Source organism: Chionomys nivalis, chromosome 10 (assembly GCF_950005125.1).
Source record: "Chionomys nivalis chromosome 10, mChiNiv1.1, whole genome shotgun sequence".
NCBI classification, from domain to species: Eukaryota; Metazoa; Chordata; class Mammalia; order Rodentia; family Cricetidae; genus Chionomys; species Chionomys nivalis.
In genome coordinates this window covers 38,799,560-38,819,743 of record NC_080095.1, presented here as the reverse complement: position 1 = coordinate 38,819,743, position 20,184 = coordinate 38,799,560, and the positions used below count along the sequence as shown (strand labels likewise).

Below are 20,184 nucleotides of genomic sequence, written 5' to 3'. Positions count from 1 at the left end.
CGGCCGCGGAGATGGACGATTTACTGGACCTGGGCGAGGAGAGACGACGCAGCTCGACCACCTCCGTGAGGAGTGATGATGGGGGTTGGGGACTGGTTCATGGGTGGGACAAATAGCCGGACTCCCCGAGAAGCCCGAAGTCGGGCCAGACCCCGGCCCAGTCGCCCGAGTGCAAATCCCGTCATAACGGAGGGTCTGCGCCCCGAGCCGCGGCAGCCCTCGCCCTGGAGTCTAGTCCCCGGAAGTTCTACCAAAAGCTGCTAGGAAGAGAGGTGGCTAGGGGCAGGACTGGAAATCAATACCCCAGTTTATTACGTGGGGGGGGGGGTAACAACTGGGTAAAAACATAACAAAACCTGATGATGGACCAGAATGCTAGCTTCCTCGCTAAGTAGAACGGAGGAGGCGTTGCTGTGTAGGTGAAATTGGGAATTCGTGGAAAGCATTTACCGCCCCAGCTGACCTTCCCTGCTCTTCCCTCGCAGGCCACGACTAGCATATAGTCAGTAGATAATAGGACTTGATTGAAGACCTACATTCAGTGTTTTCTGACTGTCAAAGCCTCCACCAGGTCTCGATAGCCTTTAGAGTTAGCTGAGATCACTTTGAAGGATTGGGTCACCTGGAAAGTCCTTAGTGTCTCCTGTAAAATCGCAGGGGTTTTGAAGGGCCCTGGTAGCTTCCGACACCCTCCAAGGTGCTAGAGAGGCACCTGTTGGAGGGAGACGAGGGGCTGGAGCCAATTAGTTGAGGTTGGAGCAGGGTTTTTAAAAAGCTAAGAACCAGAGGCCACCAGGTCTTTGTGATACATGAATCTTTCTAGTACCTGGGATGTGAATGTTATGATTTAGTAATTCTAACACAAATATGGATTGAGCTCTAGCGTGCATCGGACTTTGTTCTTGCAGGGAACAGAACACCACTGACCTTTGCCCTGGGGGGTGGGGAAAGAAGGACAGTAAATAGACCACCCTTAAAATACAGGATTTCAAGCTATAAAGTGTTTTCCTGTCTTGTCAATTTATAGGGTCTTCAAATAGCCTCCAACAGTTGTTAGAGAAATCCCTTGTCAACAGCGTTTACAGACACACTTGGACAACAAAGCAGGGCACCTTCCTGGAGAGGGAAATGAGCTGTATTATCAGGAACACCATTCCCCTCATCCTTGAAAGATTGGCATCACAACTTGAAGGATTGATAATTGCAGTCTGGTGCCCAGATCAACTTTAGCGTTTTCGGTGCAACACTCCTTTTCTTCCTTCTTAGAGCACTTAGCGCTGAGTTTTCAGTGGGGTGTTATGTGATGAGCCCAGGATTCAAAGTCACAAGAAGACATTGCTGCTTAATCACTTCCTTGGGCCTCAGTTTCCTCTTTTATGAAATGGTGTCAGCCTCAGTCTTTGTCCATACTTTTTGTGAGACCCAGAGTCAGGGTAAAGGAGACCCAAAAATGCTGTGCTATGATGGTTTTCTATTTTGTTTTAAGTAAGTGATCACACACAGACACTCTTCAGCATCCATTAGTGTGCCTCGGAGTTTTGTTTCTGTCCTGGGGGATGCTGAAACAGAGCCCCTGCCCACACCTGCAAATGTTTCATCTGGTGACTCAGAGTCTTGAAGTGTTCTGCTTTCCAAAGATGATGTCTCGGCATTCCTGTGCTGGTTGTGATGGGGGTGGGGTTCGGTGATGCCGATCCAACTAGCAGGGCAAGACGTCCCTCTGAATTCCTTTGGTGTCAGCTGCCATGAAATTGAGGAATTCTCTCTGAAAGCCTGTCTGGTAGCTGTCACTGAAGCCCTGCCTAGGAGGTGGGAGCCTTTCCTATTAGTTCTTAGCTGTGGCTTGAGGCTTCTGCCCAGGCTAGCTGCCTGCCTGCCTGCCTGCCTGCCTGCCTGCCTGCCTGCCTGCCTGCCTTCCTTCCTTCCTTCCTTCCTTCCTTCCTTCCTTCCTTCCTTCCTTCCTTCTTTCCTTCTTTCCTTCTTTCCTTTCTCTCTCTCTCTCTCTTTTTGGAGACAAGGTTTCTCTGTGAAACAGTCCTAGCTGTCCTGGAACTAGTTCTTGTAGAACAGGCTAGTTTCAAACTCATGGAGAGCTGCCTGTTTCTGCCTCCCAAGTGCTGGGATTAGGGGCATGTGCTACCACCGCCTGGCACTTGCTGTGTTTCTGTGTGTCATGGGTGGAATAGTGACTTTGCTTTCTCTGTAACTGGCTTTTGAAAATCTCATGATCAGGAACCTGTCCGTTTCCTGTTTTGCCCAACAGAATGGACTTTTGGCTATTTTGTCTTAAGGATTTAGAGAAGCCTCTGTTAGTATAACCAAGTTACTCAAATCCCGTTCTCTACCGTGCCATCAAACCCGAGTCCTGGCTTCCCATTATGCCATACCCACAAGGCCTCAAATGGCATGCGATCATCTGTGCTCTGTCTCTCCTTGCAGGGAGCCAAGATGGGCCGCCGAGCTCAACAGGAGTCAATTCAGGCTGAGAATTTCTTCAGTAGCAAGAATTCTTCCCTGACTCAGACTGGAGAGGTGAGTGCTACAAAGACAGAAAGGAAACAAGAAGATGTAGAGAAATGTTCTCTAAGAATAAGTGAACTCTTAATGAGCAGGGCTGTGGTACTCGGTATTTGTTTGGAATACCAGCTTTTCTGCATGTCTTGATTTGGAAGTTCCTTTCTAGGACATTTGTCCTACTGGGAACATCTTTTCTTAGAGACCTACTAGATTCTGGACCATTTTTTGTTTTTGTTTTTCCAAATTCATAGTGTACAATTTTTACTTAATTTTGTTTGTTTGTTTTGGTTTTTGGTTTTTTGAGACAGGGATTTTCTGTGTTACAGCCCTGGCTGTTCTGGAACTCAGTTTGTAAACCAGGATGGATCGAACTCACAGAGATCCACCTGCCTCCACCTCCTGAAAGCTGGGATTACAAGCATGAACTGCCACACCCTGTTGTTGCAGATGCTAGGATCAGACTCAGGGCTTCATGCTAGCTGGGCTAGCGCTCTACCAACCGAGCACACCCTAGCCCTGGCGAGCTTCTCCTGCCGCCTGAAGTGAGGCACTGGGAAGCTTCAAAATGCAGAAGCTGTCCAGGTTTTTATCTCCACCGAATAAACACCAGGAAGGCGCACTGGTGCCATAACATTGGCTCACACAACTGGGGGTTTGCTGCCAGTAGCAACCACTGTCTCCTAGCGTCTCAGGCGGGAAGGAGATTGGGCTGCCTCTGCCTTCTGGCAACTTTTCCAGTTGGCCTTGACCCTTATAGAGTGATCCAGCTTCCTTGTAAAGGCCGGGAAATCCAGGGTTCAGTCAGCCCCCTTCATTTGGACAGCCTTCGTCTTCCCATCTCCCTGACCTCTGTAGGCTGTCTTCTTAGGACCGCCTCCTCCTGCTTTTACAGTCCCTGCCTTGGGACAGGCCCACTTCTTTCTGCTCTATCTCTGCTCCACTAGAGAATGAGCCACCAGATAGTAGGAAACCTGGCTTCTTGGCCATTAACAGTTTATGGTGGGTGGCTGAGGGGACCTGAGCTGAGAAGCCTGGCAGACGATAGGTGCGCACGACCCAGACACACTATACTTACAGATCACATAAGCGGAGATGTTTCCCCTGCATCAGAAATGATGTCACCAGTTTCTTAAACTTTTTATGTGGTCCTGTCTGCAGAGCTTTCATTTCCCCACTCACTGTAGAAGCATGAGTATGAGGAGTGATTATGGTAACCATGACGCCAACATGTAAAATCTGGCAGCTGACTCTTCTCCATCAGCAGAGGACCCTAGGGAGGATATTAGGTCCTGTAGGTCATATGACCAATCTAAACGGATAATTGGCACCTCATCAAAGCTGGCGGAGGCTGGCAGGATATAGATCAGCACTGCCTGATCTGCTAAGAAATGCTGGCAGTCTGTGTGTGTGTGTGTGTGTGTAGTGTACATCTGTTGCTGACTCAGGTCCTCTGCATCTTCCTTCGAAGTCGTTATGAAAAGTCATTCAGCTCCTTATCTCTCTGGTGCCCAGCAGGATTCCAGGATGCCTCCCTCCCCTCTCCTGAGGCCTGGTGTGAGCAGCCTCCCACTGGACCATATACTCCCTGGGCTGTGTGAGACTCCTTGGCCGTTTCTTTCTAAAATTAGACCAGGATTATGTGCCCATTCACACCCAGTTCTGAGCACACTACTTGGTATGTTTATTTTTAATCCCCTCGCTGACTTTATTTAGTGGAGGTATCCCTAAAAAATCCTAAGCGTGGTACCTGGGAACTGTCAGACAGACTGGTGGTACTTTAGAGTCAAGTAGGAATTAGTCTGAAATAAATAGTTATTTTAAAGTGAGCTGGATGAATTGGGCCGTGGAAGAAGGAAGCAGAGATGCCGGGCTTGCCACTGGCTCTTCTAATTGCTTGGCTCTTAAATCCGTTAATCTCTGGAATCCTTCATCTTGTCATTTGCCAAATGGTGATCACAGTGCCAGTAGCTGAATGTGGGGATCAAGTGAGCTATGCATTTAAGCACTTTGGCAAGCTGGAAGCGCTGTGCAAGCCCCCGTTCATTCAGCATTCCGCACGCTGGTGAGTGAATGAGCTACACTCTGCTGTTCCTGTTGAGGGAGGATGGTTAGGGCCGGGTGTGGTTCCCACGCTGGAATCCAGGCCCCAGGCATTCTGAGCTGGTTCTCTCCTTCCTCCACGGGTTCGGGGATTGAACTCAGGTCACCAAGCTCTTTATCTACCGAGCACAGCAAGCTCTTTATCTACCGAGGCTTCTTGACAGCGCTGCAGTCACCTTGTGTTCGACTTATACAATTAGACTTTAAAAAGAAAAAAACGTAAAAGGTTAGTAGTTATAAAATCGAGAAACCTGATGTAAAAACCCAGATCTGGGGTTTCCCTTGGAAATCAGAAGTTCTTCCCAATGAGACCCATGAACTGGCATTTCTGCATGGCAGCAATTGGCCAGGGCACTGGCGCCACTTCCTTATGGGTGACCAGGCCTCTCCAGTTTGCTGCTTTTCACCTGCCTGTCTTTATTTGTAATGCTAGGGATGAAACCCAAGGCCTTGTATGTGTTAGACAAGTGCCTTACCATTGAGCCATGTCCAGCTCTTTCTTTCTCTTCCTCCCTCCCTCCCTCCCTCCCTCCCTCCCTCCCTCCCTCCCTCCCTCCCTCCCTCTCTTCCTTCCTTCACTCCTTCCTTCCCTTTCTTCACTCCCTCCCTCCTTTCTTTTTATTTATTTATTTATTTTGGATAAAATGATCTCACTAAGTTGCCCTGGACGACCTTGAATTTGCCTTCCTCTTGCTTTAGCCTCTGAATAACTGGAATTACAGGCATGTGCTACTGTTTCCAGCTTGTATCACTGCTGCTACTATTGCTGCTAGTTTCTTCTTCTTCCTTTCGCCTCTTCTGCCTCTTCCTCCTTCCCCCTTCTCCCTTCTCTCCTCCCAAGTGCTGGGACTAAAGGGCCCAGGTGCCACCACCACCTGGTCATTTCTTAACTTTCCGTTTTCTTGCTTGTTTGTTCTGAGACAGTTTGCTTTGTAGCTCAGGTTGTCCTCACACATCAGATAAGGTCTTTCCGCTTCAGCCTCTTGAGTGCTGGGATTGCAAGCATGCACCTCCACGTCTGGCCACTTCTCACTTTAACATACCGCCAGACTTTACTCACTTGGTTTGCATGGCGCCCATACCTCCTGAGTTTCAAACCTGCACTGCTTGGGGATGGTTTCCAGGCATTCTTCTGCATCTGTTAGCGCTGAAATTGGCTACGTCCAGCAGACACTTTGCTCTGGTCTGGCTGAAACAGGATTGACTTTCGAGGAGTTCAGTGGAGGACAGAGGGGATGTGGTCACTGGGCCATATCCTGTGTCACCCTAACTCATCCCATTTCCTGCTGTGCATTTGGAAGCTTGTGGCTTTAGTTCTCAGGGTCCGTTGCAAGATGACTGATGATTGTCCAGGGGTTGGATCTGCATTCTAGGCAGGAACAATTCAGGGCGTATCCAGTTAAATGCTCCCCTTTGCTCAGGAAACAGTAGCCGGAGACCTCAGTGGCTCAGAGGGTATATGGGTAGCTGCATTTTATTGGTTAGCACACAGTTTTACAACTGCCCTTGCTTTTAAGAGAGCTTTTAATCCGGTCAGAATTGGGTCTTGTAACGACCACTCTGATTTTTGGTGGAGTTTTTACCTGGGGCATTGGTGTTCCTTGGTGACTGAGGAGTCGGCTGTGGAGGAGGCTTTCCCGAGTTGACCTGACAGGGCTGGGAGCTGACTCAGCCAGTAAAGGGCTCGCCATGTGTGTTAGCTACTTTGCTGATGCTGTGGTGAACTCCATGACCAAGGCAACTCATGGGGGAAGGGTTTACTTGGGGCCTACGGTTCCAGAGGGACAGGAAATTTATCGCCATCATAGTGGGGAGCCTGGCAGTAGGCAGGACAGACAGCTGGAGCAGCAGCTGAGAGCTCACATTAAAAAAATTATTTTGAGATTATAATTACATCACCCCCCCCTTCCTTTCCTTCCTTCAAATTCTCCCATGTGTGCCCTGCATCCTCCCCACCAAGAGCTCACATCCTGAGGGGGCTAAAACCACAATGAAAATGACTTGAGTCTTTTGAAGTCCCAAAGCCCACCCAGTGCGACACACCTCCTAATCCTTCCCCAACGGCCCCTGCAGCTGAGGACAGACGAAGGAGTTGAGTCTGTGGCGACCACTCTTGTTCAGACCAGCACACTGTGCCAACACAAGGAGGCCTGTGTTAGAGCCCTGGCACCTACCTAAAAACTGGGCTCAGCGGTGCTCACCTGTAACACCAGCTACTGGAAAGTGGAGACAGGAGAGTCCCTGGGGCTCCAGCACTGGCAATCAGTGAGCTCCAGGTTCAGTGAGAAACCCTACACCTGATGTCAACATTTGATCTCCATGAGCCTATAGAGACATAGACACGGATACACAGACAGACACACACACATACACAGGGGTTGATACAAACTAACTTGACATTAGAAATTAGAATTTATACAAAATTTTTAAATAGACTTGGATAAGGAAGGAAAGGATTCTATTTTTGGCTAACTCCCTTCCTCACATTCCTCTCCAATTCCTTCAAGTTGTGTGTGGCTCCATGAAAACGCTGTCTTGTGTCCCAGTGTGCCTAAGTGAGTTGCCCGGGAAGTCTCCTGTTAGTGGTCTTCTTCCAGCCACGCTGGTCACCATTTAGGGGCTTTCTGCCTGTGGAACACATGCGGTTCAACCCAAGTGATGGGACCCCGCCCATATGGAGAGATTTCAGAGAACGGAACCTCCTGGTTTTCCTGAATTAAGAAGGAGATGAGCTCCTTTGTCATTTTACTGGCTTGGAGTCCGTTGGAGTTGCGCCATATTCTTTCTGTCTGGGTATATGAGTATGTGCATGCGCGCATGTGTGTGTGTGTGTGGTGTATGGACTTTTTCATGTGAGCATATATATATCAGAGGTTGATGTTGGGTGTCTTTCTTGATCACTCTCCATTTTATTTTGGGGGACATGGTCTCTCGCTAAACCTGGAATTCATCCAGTCTGCTAGGCTGGCTGGCCAGAGAGCTCCAGGGATCTGTCTGTCCACCCCCCTCCCCCCCCCCGCCGACTTCCCTGCCATCCTATGCTTTACAGATGTGAACCACTGTACCTGGTTTCTACCTGGGTGTTGTGCTGGGCATTGCACACAGGTCCTCCTGCTTATGTGGCAGGCACTTCACCAACCTAGCCATTGTCCCAGTCCCCTGGTTCTTTAGGATTGTCATGGAGATCACACTGGGCAGTGTAAGCGTAGTAGGTAATATAGTATCTAGTCATGGAGCCTCCAAGAAATGTGGAGCAATGAAAAAGACTCACAACCATTGTGTGTGTGTGTGTGTGTCTGTGTCTGTCTGTCTGTCTGTCTCACTGGTCACAATTCAGGCTTGGATCAGGTGTGTAGCTGAGTTAGTAAATCAGCTTGGCAGTAATTTCAATTAGGAGAGGGCTTTGCTGGGAGCTAGCTCTATGGCCTGTCTGAGGAAGAGCAGCCATGGCAGTTGACAGTGGTTGTTCCTACCTGACAAGCCGTTCTGCTGACTCAAAGGAATCTTACATAACTCCTCTGAGAAAAGCCCTGGGCCATCCAGTTATGTTACGCTGAGTTTGGGCAAGAGTCATCTTTGGCAAAACGCTCCAAGGCTGGTTTTGCTATGGATGTGCGTTTCTGCCTTGCTTATATAAAGTGGCTTTTGGCCTGAGCTTTTAATTTGCAGATAGAAATCAGAGCCACCATTGAGACCGTTGCTGCCTGTGTGCTAAGCCCACGTGGCAACCCAGGAAAGCCTCAAGATGCCTGTTGCAGTAAGTGCCGTTACCTCACTCAGGAGAGGCTAGGTAACCCGTCCAGAGCCCTCAGCTCATCTCTGCCTGTAGCCAGCCACTTTGCCCTCTTCTACCTGCTGCCCTGCAGGTGGGTGTACAGACCACCTCTCCATCCCATGAAGAAGGGACTTTGGCAGAGAGCAGAGAGACCACGGGTGTGGAGGGTTATCCTGGAGTCCTCTGCAGAGGGAGTGAGTCCTCATTTGGTCGCCCTTATCCTTGTGGAGAGCAGCGTTGGAGACACAGCTGTTCCCTCCCCCCCCCCCCCCCCCACGATACCCTCAGTGTTCCTCCTGAGGACACAGAGCTCAAAGTTAGCCGGAATCTTGCCCAGGAATCTGAGAAATGTTGCTGGGCTCATGTTCCCAAATTAGGCCAATTTCCTCATCCCCCAGCCACCTCGCTCAGCCCACGCTCCCGCGGCCCTTTGCGTTACGTCCCTCGCCCTCGGCCTGTCCCCTGGCTGCTCTGCCAGCAGGGTGGTTATTTTCAGCCCAATAGGGTTATCTACTGACCCTTTTTGGTGACATTTTTCTCCTTTCTCACAAAAATAACTCTCATGATTGGTCACATTTTTCAGCCTTTTTCGTAGCCCCTTCTCCAATCGCCTGAGTTGAATGATGCCTCTGATAACGTTGCCAGAGAGGGATGCGGGGAATCTGATGTGGAGCTGTTCACAAGGAACGCGTTTTCCACACTTCATATTTATGTCATGATTCGAATGCCTCAGTTTGGGGCTCTCCCTCTGGGTGGGCAGATGTACATCACTGACCCATCCCCAGGCTCGGCTGCTGTGTGGGCAGGAATGTCGTATCAGTGGAGACTCACAGTTCAAATTCAGCATCTCAGAGTCTTGTCCAGCCCCAGCTTCAGCCTGTAAAGCTTTCTGGCTGTCTCAGGACAGCTTCATCCATGACCCATGAGGAAGGGTAGTTCTCACCAAGTCTTTAGACTCTCATCTGAAATATATACCAGGGGCTAGCCCAGTGTGTCAGTAAGTCATCTCTTGTCATTATCTGTCCAAAAAGGTGAGGGTTGTCTTTTTACCTTTAACCCCAGCTCTGCCATTGGCTGGGTGTCCCTCTTCATAGGTTACTTACCCTACTCAGCCTGTTTCAGCTGCTGAGTGGACATGGTGGCGACACTTACCTCACAGGGCTCCTGGGGGTTACCTGAGAGACTGTGTACGGTTCTAGAGCAGTGTCCAAGACATGCAGCCACTATTGACATTTATCTGTGCCGTGAAAATTAGAACCTGTTACCAATTTTTCCTAAATTTTCAGGTCTGGTCAAGAGTCAGCAGTGTTCATAATTCACAAAACTAACTGATCCTTAGGGCATCCCCCCAAAACCAACAAACAAAACATCCCAAAAAACAACATTTGGATGGGGATCTTCGGAGAGAATCCATGGAGACCCATTTTGTCTCCCCTGTGAGCATGCCTGCCTTTACTATTGGCCAGTTATTATCCGGTACTTGTCTGCCTTCCAAAGAATAATCCTTAGCAGTTGACACATTCCTCAGTTGTTCTGAGGGCCCGAGGAGGAGATGAGGACAGGAGTGACCTTGGTGATTTCAGTGGCCTTGAATAAGAGGTAACATTTATTCACTTATAAAGCTTGTCTGAAAGCCGCTGTGTACCAGGTCCTGCATATTCACGAACACAAGGTCTTCTAGAACCTTGGTCTGGGAGCCTGCAAAGAAGCTGTGAAACGTGGGAGCCGATCAGCGCGAGAAGTCACCAGCTGTGAGGCTCTTAAGCCCAGGGCACCCAGATCAACTCTCCAGGAAGAAGCCATGTTTGAGCTGAGACTCAGTTAAGGGCAGAAGAGGAAGCAGGTGTCTCCTGTAAAGGGAGGGACGATCTGGAGGCAGGGAGAGCGTGTGGCAAGTTGGGTTTGTGCTGAGTGTTGCCAGTGCCCCGTGGGTTTGAAACCGGCCCTCTTCCTGTCACATTTCCTCTCCATGTTCGTGTGGTCTGGTCAGGAAAACCTCTGAGCTGGGCCCGAGAACCTCAGTGCTGTGCTGTAGCATTCAAGTTGGTCTGACGCCCTGTGGAGTAAGTGGACTGCTGGCCCATGCTCAGCAGTCTTTCTTGGTAGGAGAATCTTAATGGTAACGAGGCTTGTGTTGTAATGAGAACTGACTTCTGTTTAGGCGAGGCTTCCAGAGCGGACTCCTCAGAAGCCCTGGCTTCGAATTGCACTCTGTGAAGGAAAACAAGATGGAATTAGAGAAATGGCTTGTGCCACTGCAGTGTCACGCAGGTCCCATGGGGGTGGCCTGGTGACTGGTCCTTCCCTTGTATGCCCAGCGTCCTGAGGCTCGGCTGGAGTCGTCCTGAACAAGCGTGCAGCAGCTCTCATTCCGAAGCCTGTAACGGGGCTCACGGAGCAGTTCCAAGTGTGCATCACTCCAGGTTCCTCCCATGATAGGCACCCATTATTCTCAGAAGTTTAAAAAAAATTCTGACTGCTGTAGCTCATGCCTGAAACCCCAGTACTCAGGAGGCTGAGGCAGGAGAAATACTGTAAGCTTGAAGTCAGCCTGTTCTACATAGTGAGTTCCAGGCCAGTCATAGCCAAACTCTCCGTATGTGTGTGTGCATGTGTATGTGTGTAAATGCTCGTTACTCCCACTTAGCCCTGGGAGATTCGTTCTTTGCACTTCTCCAGCCTCACTTCGGAGCGCTCCCCTGTCACGGTGGAGCTGAACTCTGTTCTTTGCTTCTGGAGTCTATGTGGACTCTATCCCATCCCCCAGCTGTGTCGTCCCACAGACCAGAATAATAACCCTACTTATGCCAGGGCCAGGGGAGGAGGTCAGGTGTCTCCCTTATTGCTCTGTGCCTTGTTCCCTTGAGATAAGGTCTCTCATTGAACCTGAAACTTACCATTTTGCTTAGGCTGACTTGCCAGTGAGCTCCCAGGATCTGCCTGTGTCCAATCCCAACACTGGGGTTGTAGTCATATATAGCCATGATTGGCTTTTATTCATACGTATGTGCTGGGGACTCAAACTCAGGCCCTCCTGCTTGCACAGCAGGCACTGAGCCGTCTCCTCAGCCCTACACCTCTGCTCGTATTCTCGGGTTCGAGTTGCGTGTTTCTCTTTTAAAAATAAATTTGTTTAAGCTGGTACCCTCGCCGCATTTTCATAATGTTCTTTGACTTTTTCCCTCTTCCGGTGGATAGCTGTAGTTTATGTAATTATTTAAGCCATCAATTGTAAACTCTAGGCGTTCCTACTTTGCTCCCTTTGGCCCTGGTCCTGGCGCCTGGAAAGTTCTCAGTTCTGGTTAAAGGAACAGAGAAGAAGCATAGGAGGGCTCTGTGTTCGATAGCGGTGCACCAGTTTGAGAAACCTGCAGGACTGCCAATGGGTGATGCCCAGGATGCTTTTCTGTGAGGTGCTTGAATATGCAAAGTTCAGGGCTGACATCACTAACATTCAGGTGGTGAGTAGAAGCTGTGCTCCCAATGAGAGAGTCTGTAGGCTCAAAAGAGAAGAGGCCCCATGAGAAGCTGAGGAACAGGCAGAAACTGAGACACACCCACAGTTAAAGAACACATAGGTAAGCCAGTCTATAAAAAGATGTTGAGTGACCAGAGAGGAGAGGAGAGTGGGGTGTGCATAAGCCAAGGTAAGTGAGAATGTCACAAAGGAGGAAGGGTCAGCAGTGCTAGACACCCCTTAGAGAATATCCAGGAAGGCAGTTTACTGAACCTAGTAATGGGGACATCTCTACAGATTCTGGGGCAGTCTGTCGGGCTATGTGTGCCTGCACAGAACCACACACGGACTAGGTTCAGTAAGAATGTGCTGGAAGAACCCAGCAAGTAGACTTTGACATGTCTATATTCCCCACCAAATGATAAGGGCTCCTTAGCTCCCTTGGCATCTCTCCCTCTCTTTTTGGCCTTCCCTTGTTTTCCTTCCATTTCCCTAGTTTCTCTTTCTTGTACCCCGTTCTGGTTTTTGTTTTAACCAGTGGTTATGGAGAATTCAATCTCCCATACAAGACATACTCTTCCCAACTCTCTCTGTCTCTCTCTCTGGTTCATTTACCTGTTCAGGCTCTGCCAACTTTATTATATATTACCTGGGCCCACCTGCCTAGGAATGGTGCCGCCCACAGAGGGCTAGGCCCTCCCACATCAGTCGTCAATCAAGGTACTCACAGGCATGGCGGCAGGCCAGTCTGATCTTGAGCAATTCCTCAGCTGAGGTTTCCCCCTTCCCATGTGACTCTAGGTTGTGTCAAACTGACAATAAAAACTGACCAGCACAATCATTGTTTACTTAGGCAATTTTTAGTGACCACGATGGAGAATAGAAGAGACTTGTGAACTGAATAGCAAGAGCTCAGAAAAAAAACAACAACAAAAAAAAAACCCAAGACATATTTTGTAATTGTTTAGAAGTCAAGGTCAGGAGGAGCTTGGGGGAGTGAGGTAGAGGCATTCTTTTGTGAGACTTGATGGAGCAGGCTCTACTTGAAAGAGCTGCAAGAAAAACAAAATAAATCTGTGGAAGAAAGCCAGGGTTTAGGAGAGGCCAGAGATGGAGAGAGCGCGTGGTGAATGCAGAGTATTGCGTTTGCTTAGGAACCAGGAGACGCTGCTGGTAAGCCTCAGGGAGACTGCGAGTGAGACCGGACCTCTTCTCATTGTCTGCATGCCAGTAATTCCTGTGGAGCCGGCTGATAGTAAAACACTCATTTAGCAATGATACCTCACATGAGAAGGCTCCTGAGGCTGTAATCAGTGCCAGACGGAAACATTTCTGGCCACATACTTTTGTCCAGTGTGATAGAGAGTTATGTCCCGTCTTCATTCTATCCTTGGCTTTTTGTGTGTAGTTTTTTATATCATTCTTGCAGTGGCTACTCTAGAAGCTAGACTACAAATTCCTAACCTACGTGTATATGATGTGGGGACCTTGCACTGCAGGGTGAGTTCCATTGTCCCCTTCTGTCTTCTGTGCTATCGACAACACATATTTTAAAAGCATGTGCATTATAACTTGCACTGAACACTTTGTAATCTCAGCTTAGAGTTTTTAGCATTTCCTCTCTGTAGCTTAGACAACATTCATCACCTGGCATTTTTCCCTTCTTTTCTTTCTTCCTTTCTTTCATTTTTAGATTTGTTTTTTCTTTTTTCTAAAGATTTATTTGTTTTTATATTTTATGTATGTGAGTACTCAATCTGCATGTATGCCTGCATGCCAGAAGAAGCATCAAATACCATTATAGGTGTTGTGAACCACTATGTGGGTGCTGGGAATTGAACTCAGGACCTCTGGAAGACCAGCTGGTGCTCTTAACCTCTGAGCCATCTCTCCAGCCCTCACCTGGCATTGTTTACCGGGGACTGTTCTGTTTGGTTTGTCTGAAAGTGTTCTCATTTCGTCTTTACTCTTCAAGGATATTCTCTTTGTATATAGAATCCTAGACTAACTTTTTTTCTTTTTCTTCAGAATTGCCAGAATCAGCTAGGGCAATTTAGGGGCACAATTCTCCTAACCCCAACAACGTGGGAGGCATGGCCAGGGCTATGTGGGAGACCCTGTCTCAAAACAGAACAAGATTGCTATTCCTTTGATCGCAGGCCTTCTTTGTAACTGGTGAAGGTGGTTTTATATGTAAATCTTGTTTCCAGCAGGCGGTTGCAGAGGCAGGGGATCAGTGTGCCTGGGTCATGTTGTTCAGCTTCACTGACTGACATCTGATTTTTAACAGTTTGCCAGTGATGCTCCCAGATGTGATTTTCTGTATATTTATTTTGTTGGGATTTGCTGGGTTTTTCATACCTGTATGTTTTTTTTTTTTTTTTCCAGAGTTAGAGATATGTAGGCCAGGTTTTCCTCAGATAGCTGCTCCCATCCGAGTACTAACCAGGCCGACCCTACTTAGCTTCCGGGATCAGGTGCATTCTGGGAGGTGTAGCAGTAGACCTAAATAGCATCTCATCCCCAGGTCTCTCTCCCTGTTCCTGGACACTCTATGTTAGATGGCTCACGCTTCTGTCAGATGAGCTATGCCGCTCTTCCCTGTGGAGCGTTGCTAGCTTTGTGTCCCCCTTTCTGTTTTTGTTCCTTCACATCGAGTCTTGTTTTGTTTTTAATTATTTTATTCAATGTACATTGCTGTGAGGATGTCAGATCCCCTGGAACTGAGTTACAGACAGCCGCGAGCTGCTGCGTGGGTGCTGGGGAATTGAACCTGGGCGCTTTCCTAGAGCAGTATATACTCTTAACCACCGAGCCATTTTTTTTTCCAGCCCCCTTGAATATATTTCTAATTGTTTCTTTAAAACCTTTGACTATTCCAACATCTGGGTCATGCAAAGTCTGTTTTTCCTAGGTTTTTTAATTTTGACCTTGGGTCATGAATTTCTTGGCTACACATGTCCAGTAGTTTTATTTCTATATGAAACACTGTACCGTGACGTTATAGAAACTTGGATTATATTGTTCTGTCTGGATTTTGTTTTAGCAAATAGGTATCCACAGGTCACTAAACTTGCATAACGCTTGAAAAGTTAATCTCTCCAAGAGTTGGAGAGATGAGGTGTGCTGTTCAAAGGCACGGGAGAGGGCCTTCCTACAGAGCCTCCTGCTAAGTGACAAAGTTGATCAGCCATGCCTTTGTGACTGTCCTTCATCACCCATGATCAGTGCCTTCAGCCTGCGTTGTTTGAGAAGAATGGGAAGGGGCTGGAGAGATGGTGGTTTAGGTGATTGCAGCTTGTCTAGAGGACTGGAGTTCAATTCCTAGCACCCACATTAGGCAGTGCATAACCACCTGCAACTTTAGCGCAGGGATCTGAGACACACGTGCACACGTATGCACACGCGCACATCACATAAGTAAAAGTGAATCAGAGAGGAGAGATTTGCTTGAGGCATTGGAGACAGCAGCATCTTCCAGCACTAGAATTTGAGTATATTTTTAACAAGTGATAAAAACCCAAAAACCAAAGTTTTAAGTTTTCATAAGTAAATTTTTTTTTTTTTTTTTTTTTTTTTTTTTTTTTGGTTTTTCTAGACAGGGTTTCTCTGTGGTTTTGGAGCCTGTCCTGGAACTAGCTCTTGTAGACCAGGCTGGTCTCGAACTCACAGAGATCCGCCTGCCTCTGCCTCCCAAGTGCTGGGATTAAAGGCGTGCGCCACCACCGCCCAGTCTTTCATAAGTAAATTAATTCAGTGTAAAAGAACAGTTTATCATCTTGGTTTGTGTCTTTATAATTTTGGTAGATTATATAGTTTCATTCTTTAATACAATGAAGGTCAGAGAAAATGGTGGGTTTTTAATACACATATATATATATATATATATTCTTATTGATTTTTATTGAGCTCTACATTTTTCTCTGCTCCCCTCCTTACCCCTTCCCTCTCCTTCAACCCTCTCCCAAGGTACCCATGCTCCCAATTTACTCAGGAGATCTTGTCTTTTCCTACTTTCCATGTAGATTAGATCCATGTATGTCTCTCTTAGTGTCCTCATTTGTTGTCTAGGTTCTCTGGGATTGTGGTTTGTAGGCCGGCTTTCTTTGCTTTATGTTTAAAAACCACCTATGAGTGAGTATATGTGATAATTGTCTTTCTGTGCCTGGGTTACCTCACTCAAAATGATGTTTTCTAGCTCCATCCATTTGCCTGAAAGTTTCAAGATGTTATTTTTTTCTGCTGTGTAGTACTCCATTGTGTAAATGTACCACATTTTCCTTATCCATTCTTTAGTCTAGGGGCATTTAGGTTGTTTCCAGGTTCTGGCTATGACAAACAAAGCTGCTATGAACATAGTTGAGCACATGTCCTTGTGGCACGATTGAGCATCCTTTGGATATATACCCAAAAGTGGTATTCCTGGGTCTTGAGGAAGGTTGTTTCCTAATTTTCTGAGAAATTGCCACACTGACATCCAAAGGGGCTGTACCAGCTTGCACTCCCACTAGCAATGGAGGAGTGTTCCCTTTATCTCACAACCTCTCCAGCATAAGTTATTATCGGTATTTTTTATCTTGGCCATTCTTACAGGTGTAAGATGGAATCTCAGAGTTATTTTGATTTGCATTTCTCTGATGACTAAGGATGTTGAACATTTCCTTAAGTGTCTTTCAGTCATTTTATATTCCTCTGTTAAGAGTTCTCTGTTTAGGTCTGTACTCCATTTTTTTTTTTTAAATTGGATTATTTGTTCTTTTGGTGATCAATTTCTTGAATTCTTTGTATATTTTGGAGATCAGACCTCTGTCTGATGTAGGGTTGGTGAAGATCTTCTCCCATTCTGTAGGCTGTCGTTTTGTCTTGTTGACCGTGTCCTTTGCTTTACAGAAGCTTTTCAGTTTCAGGAGGTCCCATTTATTGTTTCTCTCAGTGTCTACTGGGGTTATATTTAGGAAGTGGATCCTGTGCCAATGCGTTCAAGTGTACTTCCCACTTTGTCTTCTATGAGGTTCAGTGTGGCTGGCTTTATGTTGAGGTCTTTGATCCATTTGAACTTGAGTTCTGTGCATGGTGATAGATACGGGTCTATTTTCATTCTTCTACATGTTGATATCAAATGGTGGGTTTTTTAAGGTTAAAAAATCAATCCTATCTCAGAGTGGTGGCCACACCCTTAATTCCAGCGCTCAGGATGTAGAGGCAGGAGAATCTCTGTGAGTTTGAGGCCAGCCTGGTCTATAAAAGACAGCCAGGGCGACACAGAGAAACCCTGTCTCAAAAAATAAAACAACAACAGCTAAAATAATCTAGTACTTTTAACCATGCCCCCAAAACCCATAGAAAATCTTGCTGTTTGAAATATTGAGGGACCATGAAATTTGGGGATTCAGGAGTCAGGGAACACTCCTAAAGGAATCTAAAGTCTGGGAGGATCACAGGGGCCACTTCTGAAATGATGGGGAGGGGCCAGACTGAAGCGTTAGCCGTGCCCTTGCTGTGCACTGGCAGTTCCTACTGAATTCTTAGGGCTGAAACAAGATAAAGGACTGCAGTGTGGAACCTGATGTCCCTGAGTCATCACTGGGCCACAGAGTGGGGGATGGGGGGGATGGAGCTTGGCAGTCCGCTCTGGGTCTCACACAGTGAGCAGGTAGCTCAGGAATCGCTGGCTTCTTCCAACCACCCCTACTTCTTTTCCGTGGTCACCCCTGAGGAACCACACAAGAGCTCAGGTTTCTCCCGGCATGCTTCTGCCCTCAGCTTGCTCCAAGTTATTCTTCTCTGGATTTGGTTGGGGTGGCAAGTCTCAACTGATTATACAGAGCCACGGAGTCACAGGTGCCAGGAGGGGTAGCTTTTTTGAGGCCAGGAATTCACACCCCTCCATGCCGCGCGCGTCTTGCTACACACATGCTGGATTAATTTGAACAAATGGGAAAGAGTAAAGAGAATGGCAAAAATGTATAGGCTTTGATTTATGATGAAAGCTGAGGAGAATGTTTATGTTGGCCAAGTAGCCAAGTGTGTGGGGAACCGGGCATGTCTTCGTTAGCGCCTGGAAGGTATGTGGACCCAAGAAGAGGAGTGGAGAGCGCTGGTTTTAGTATGACCCAAGGGGATATAATTCAGAGATACTGTCCAAGATGGGCAGATCCAGGGTGAATTTTAAGCATGATTTTCAGGGCTGAAAAGTGTTCCTTTTAGATCTTCAGCAACTCTTGGCAGCCATGTCCCAGGAGCGACTCAGAGTGGAGAGTCTGATGACTCTCAGACAACATGGCTTCCTGAGCATCACAGTGACGGTCCAGTGAGAGAAGAGCTTGGGTTTCTCATCTTGGTTTCTCTCTTATGAAGTGAGGTAGGATAATTATTAGATTCTGGAACTAAGCATGCCCAGGGCAGGCCCTGCAGTGATTGCCTGTATGATGCTACCAAAACCTTTGCACTGTCTTTGCCCTCGCCATGAAGAATATTTCCTCTAAAGCCTGCATTTGATCATGGTCGCTGTTCTTGACAGTATACGCTCACGACATGAGGTGGCAGTAACTTACCAAGGTTTTTACGGTAGACCTGCCAGGGACTTGTGACCTTCCTCATCTTACACAAGAAAGCAGGCTCAGTGAAGATGTGACCAGCCCAAGTCAGAGAGCTATCAAAGGGCAGTTCTAACCTTTGAACCCAGACCCTTCCCTTCCTTCTTCCTCTGCATCTTTTCAAACTACAGCTTCCCCATTACTTCTTTCTGGTGAGCTCAATCCTCTCTCCTCTGTTCGTTCCCTCATTCCTCAGAGCCGGTCCACGTGATATAAGGAGGCTGTCCTGGGCTCACGGCAGTTCACAGCTGCCTTTGAAATGTGTACCTTTACACCACACAAGCTGACACTGTTTGCCCTGGTGTCCAAGTTATCGTGGCTTATTTTGGGCCTCGCTTTCTAATCCTCCCCTCAGTGTAAGCCAAGTGTAAGCAGAGTAGAGGTTAGCCCAGACCGCTCGCTTGTTCTCCAGTATTATAGGTTGTTTACGTCATTATTGCGTACCTCTCACTCTTGGTGTAGAAAATGAGGTTTCAGTTTGGCTTCTCAGGTCTTCTCCTTAATGTCAGGACAGATGCATTGATCAAGTTGTTTGGAGGCTTCTTGAGTCTATCCTTAAGTGACCTTGTCTGTGACCGTTACATTCAGCACCACATCCCAGCTGTGCACATAGCCATCAGGGAGTCCCAGCTGGTTCAGGGCAAGTTCTGATGCCTACTGGCCTGGCTTTCGGTCCTTGTTCTGCCTCTTACAGATGATATGGTTTTAGGTAAGTTAGCTTCAGCTTTACTTTCTCATCTGCGAACTTGGTATTATCGGAGGGTCTTCGGTGAGTTGAGATGCAGCAAAAGCAGTCTTCCCTCACATCCTGGCCATCATTCTTACTGACCCTTAATCAGCATGTTCTTTTGCCGTGCCCAGAGTGGCTCTTTCAATCAAGCCTTTTTTTTGGGGGGGGGGCGATTGTTGAGACAGGGTTTCTCTGTAGCTTTGGAGCCTGCTCAGAACAAGTCATTTTGGTCCAACAATCAATCACTGCTTAGAAGTGAAACAGATGAGAGGGCAGGACCGGGCCTTCCAGGCACACGCCAGGTATGTGGAGGCCTGGTTATGCCATGTGTGTTTAGAATGAGCTGCCGTGGGGCCTGTAACCCAGGGATATCCCAGGGGAGCAAAAGAGCCTGGAGCTGCAGGCTTGAATTCGTCTTTCAAGGATTAGGAACCAAATGGACTGTTGACTGGTGTGTGACCAGTGAGTGGTACAAGGGACACGCTATGTCACAACACTTCTGAAGACCTTTTGTTTGTATTTTGTTTTTTCAAGACAGGGTTTCTCTGGGTAGCCTTAGCTGTCCTGGAACTCAGTCTGTAGACCAGGTTGGCCTTGAACTCACAGAGATCCTCTGCCTCCATCTCCTGAGTGCCGCCCGACTCTGATCAAGTCTTCTTGCTTATGTCTCCTATTTGTTTCCTGTAGCCTGGTCTTCTCTGCTCTTGACCTATCTCCTTCATATCCACTCATGGGCGATAAATGTTCCATTTCACGTATTTTTTTTTTTTTGGCCAAAGTACCTGCTCCAAGAAATTCGAAATACTATAACTCATAGCCCCACAGAGACACGGGATTGTACAACAGAAGGGATTCTTCTAACTCAAGGAAACATCCAGGATCGTGCGATTGGTTAGTAGCTGTGTTACATGGTGTTCTTTGTACCACCTGTTTTTTTTACCCTAATTTCATAGTGCATATGTTCACAAGAGAGCATATTCCACCATAAAGTGTGATGACTCTCTCTAGG

At 47.5% G+C, this 20,184-nt stretch overlaps 1 protein-coding gene across 1 annotated transcript in view; it reads left to right on the top strand.

The window, feature by feature from the left end:
* Ift43 (intraflagellar transport 43) overlaps positions 1-20,184 on the top strand; it is a 78,974-nt gene continuing 58,790 nt past the window's right edge. Inside the window, exons 1-2 of the mRNA XM_057783027.1 lie at positions 1-65; positions 2,440-2,532. Coding sequence (XP_057639010.1) covers positions 12-65; positions 2,440-2,532 — 147 coding nt within the window. The 5' untranslated portion in view covers positions 1-11. The remainder of the gene's footprint in view (positions 66-2,439; positions 2,533-20,184) is intronic.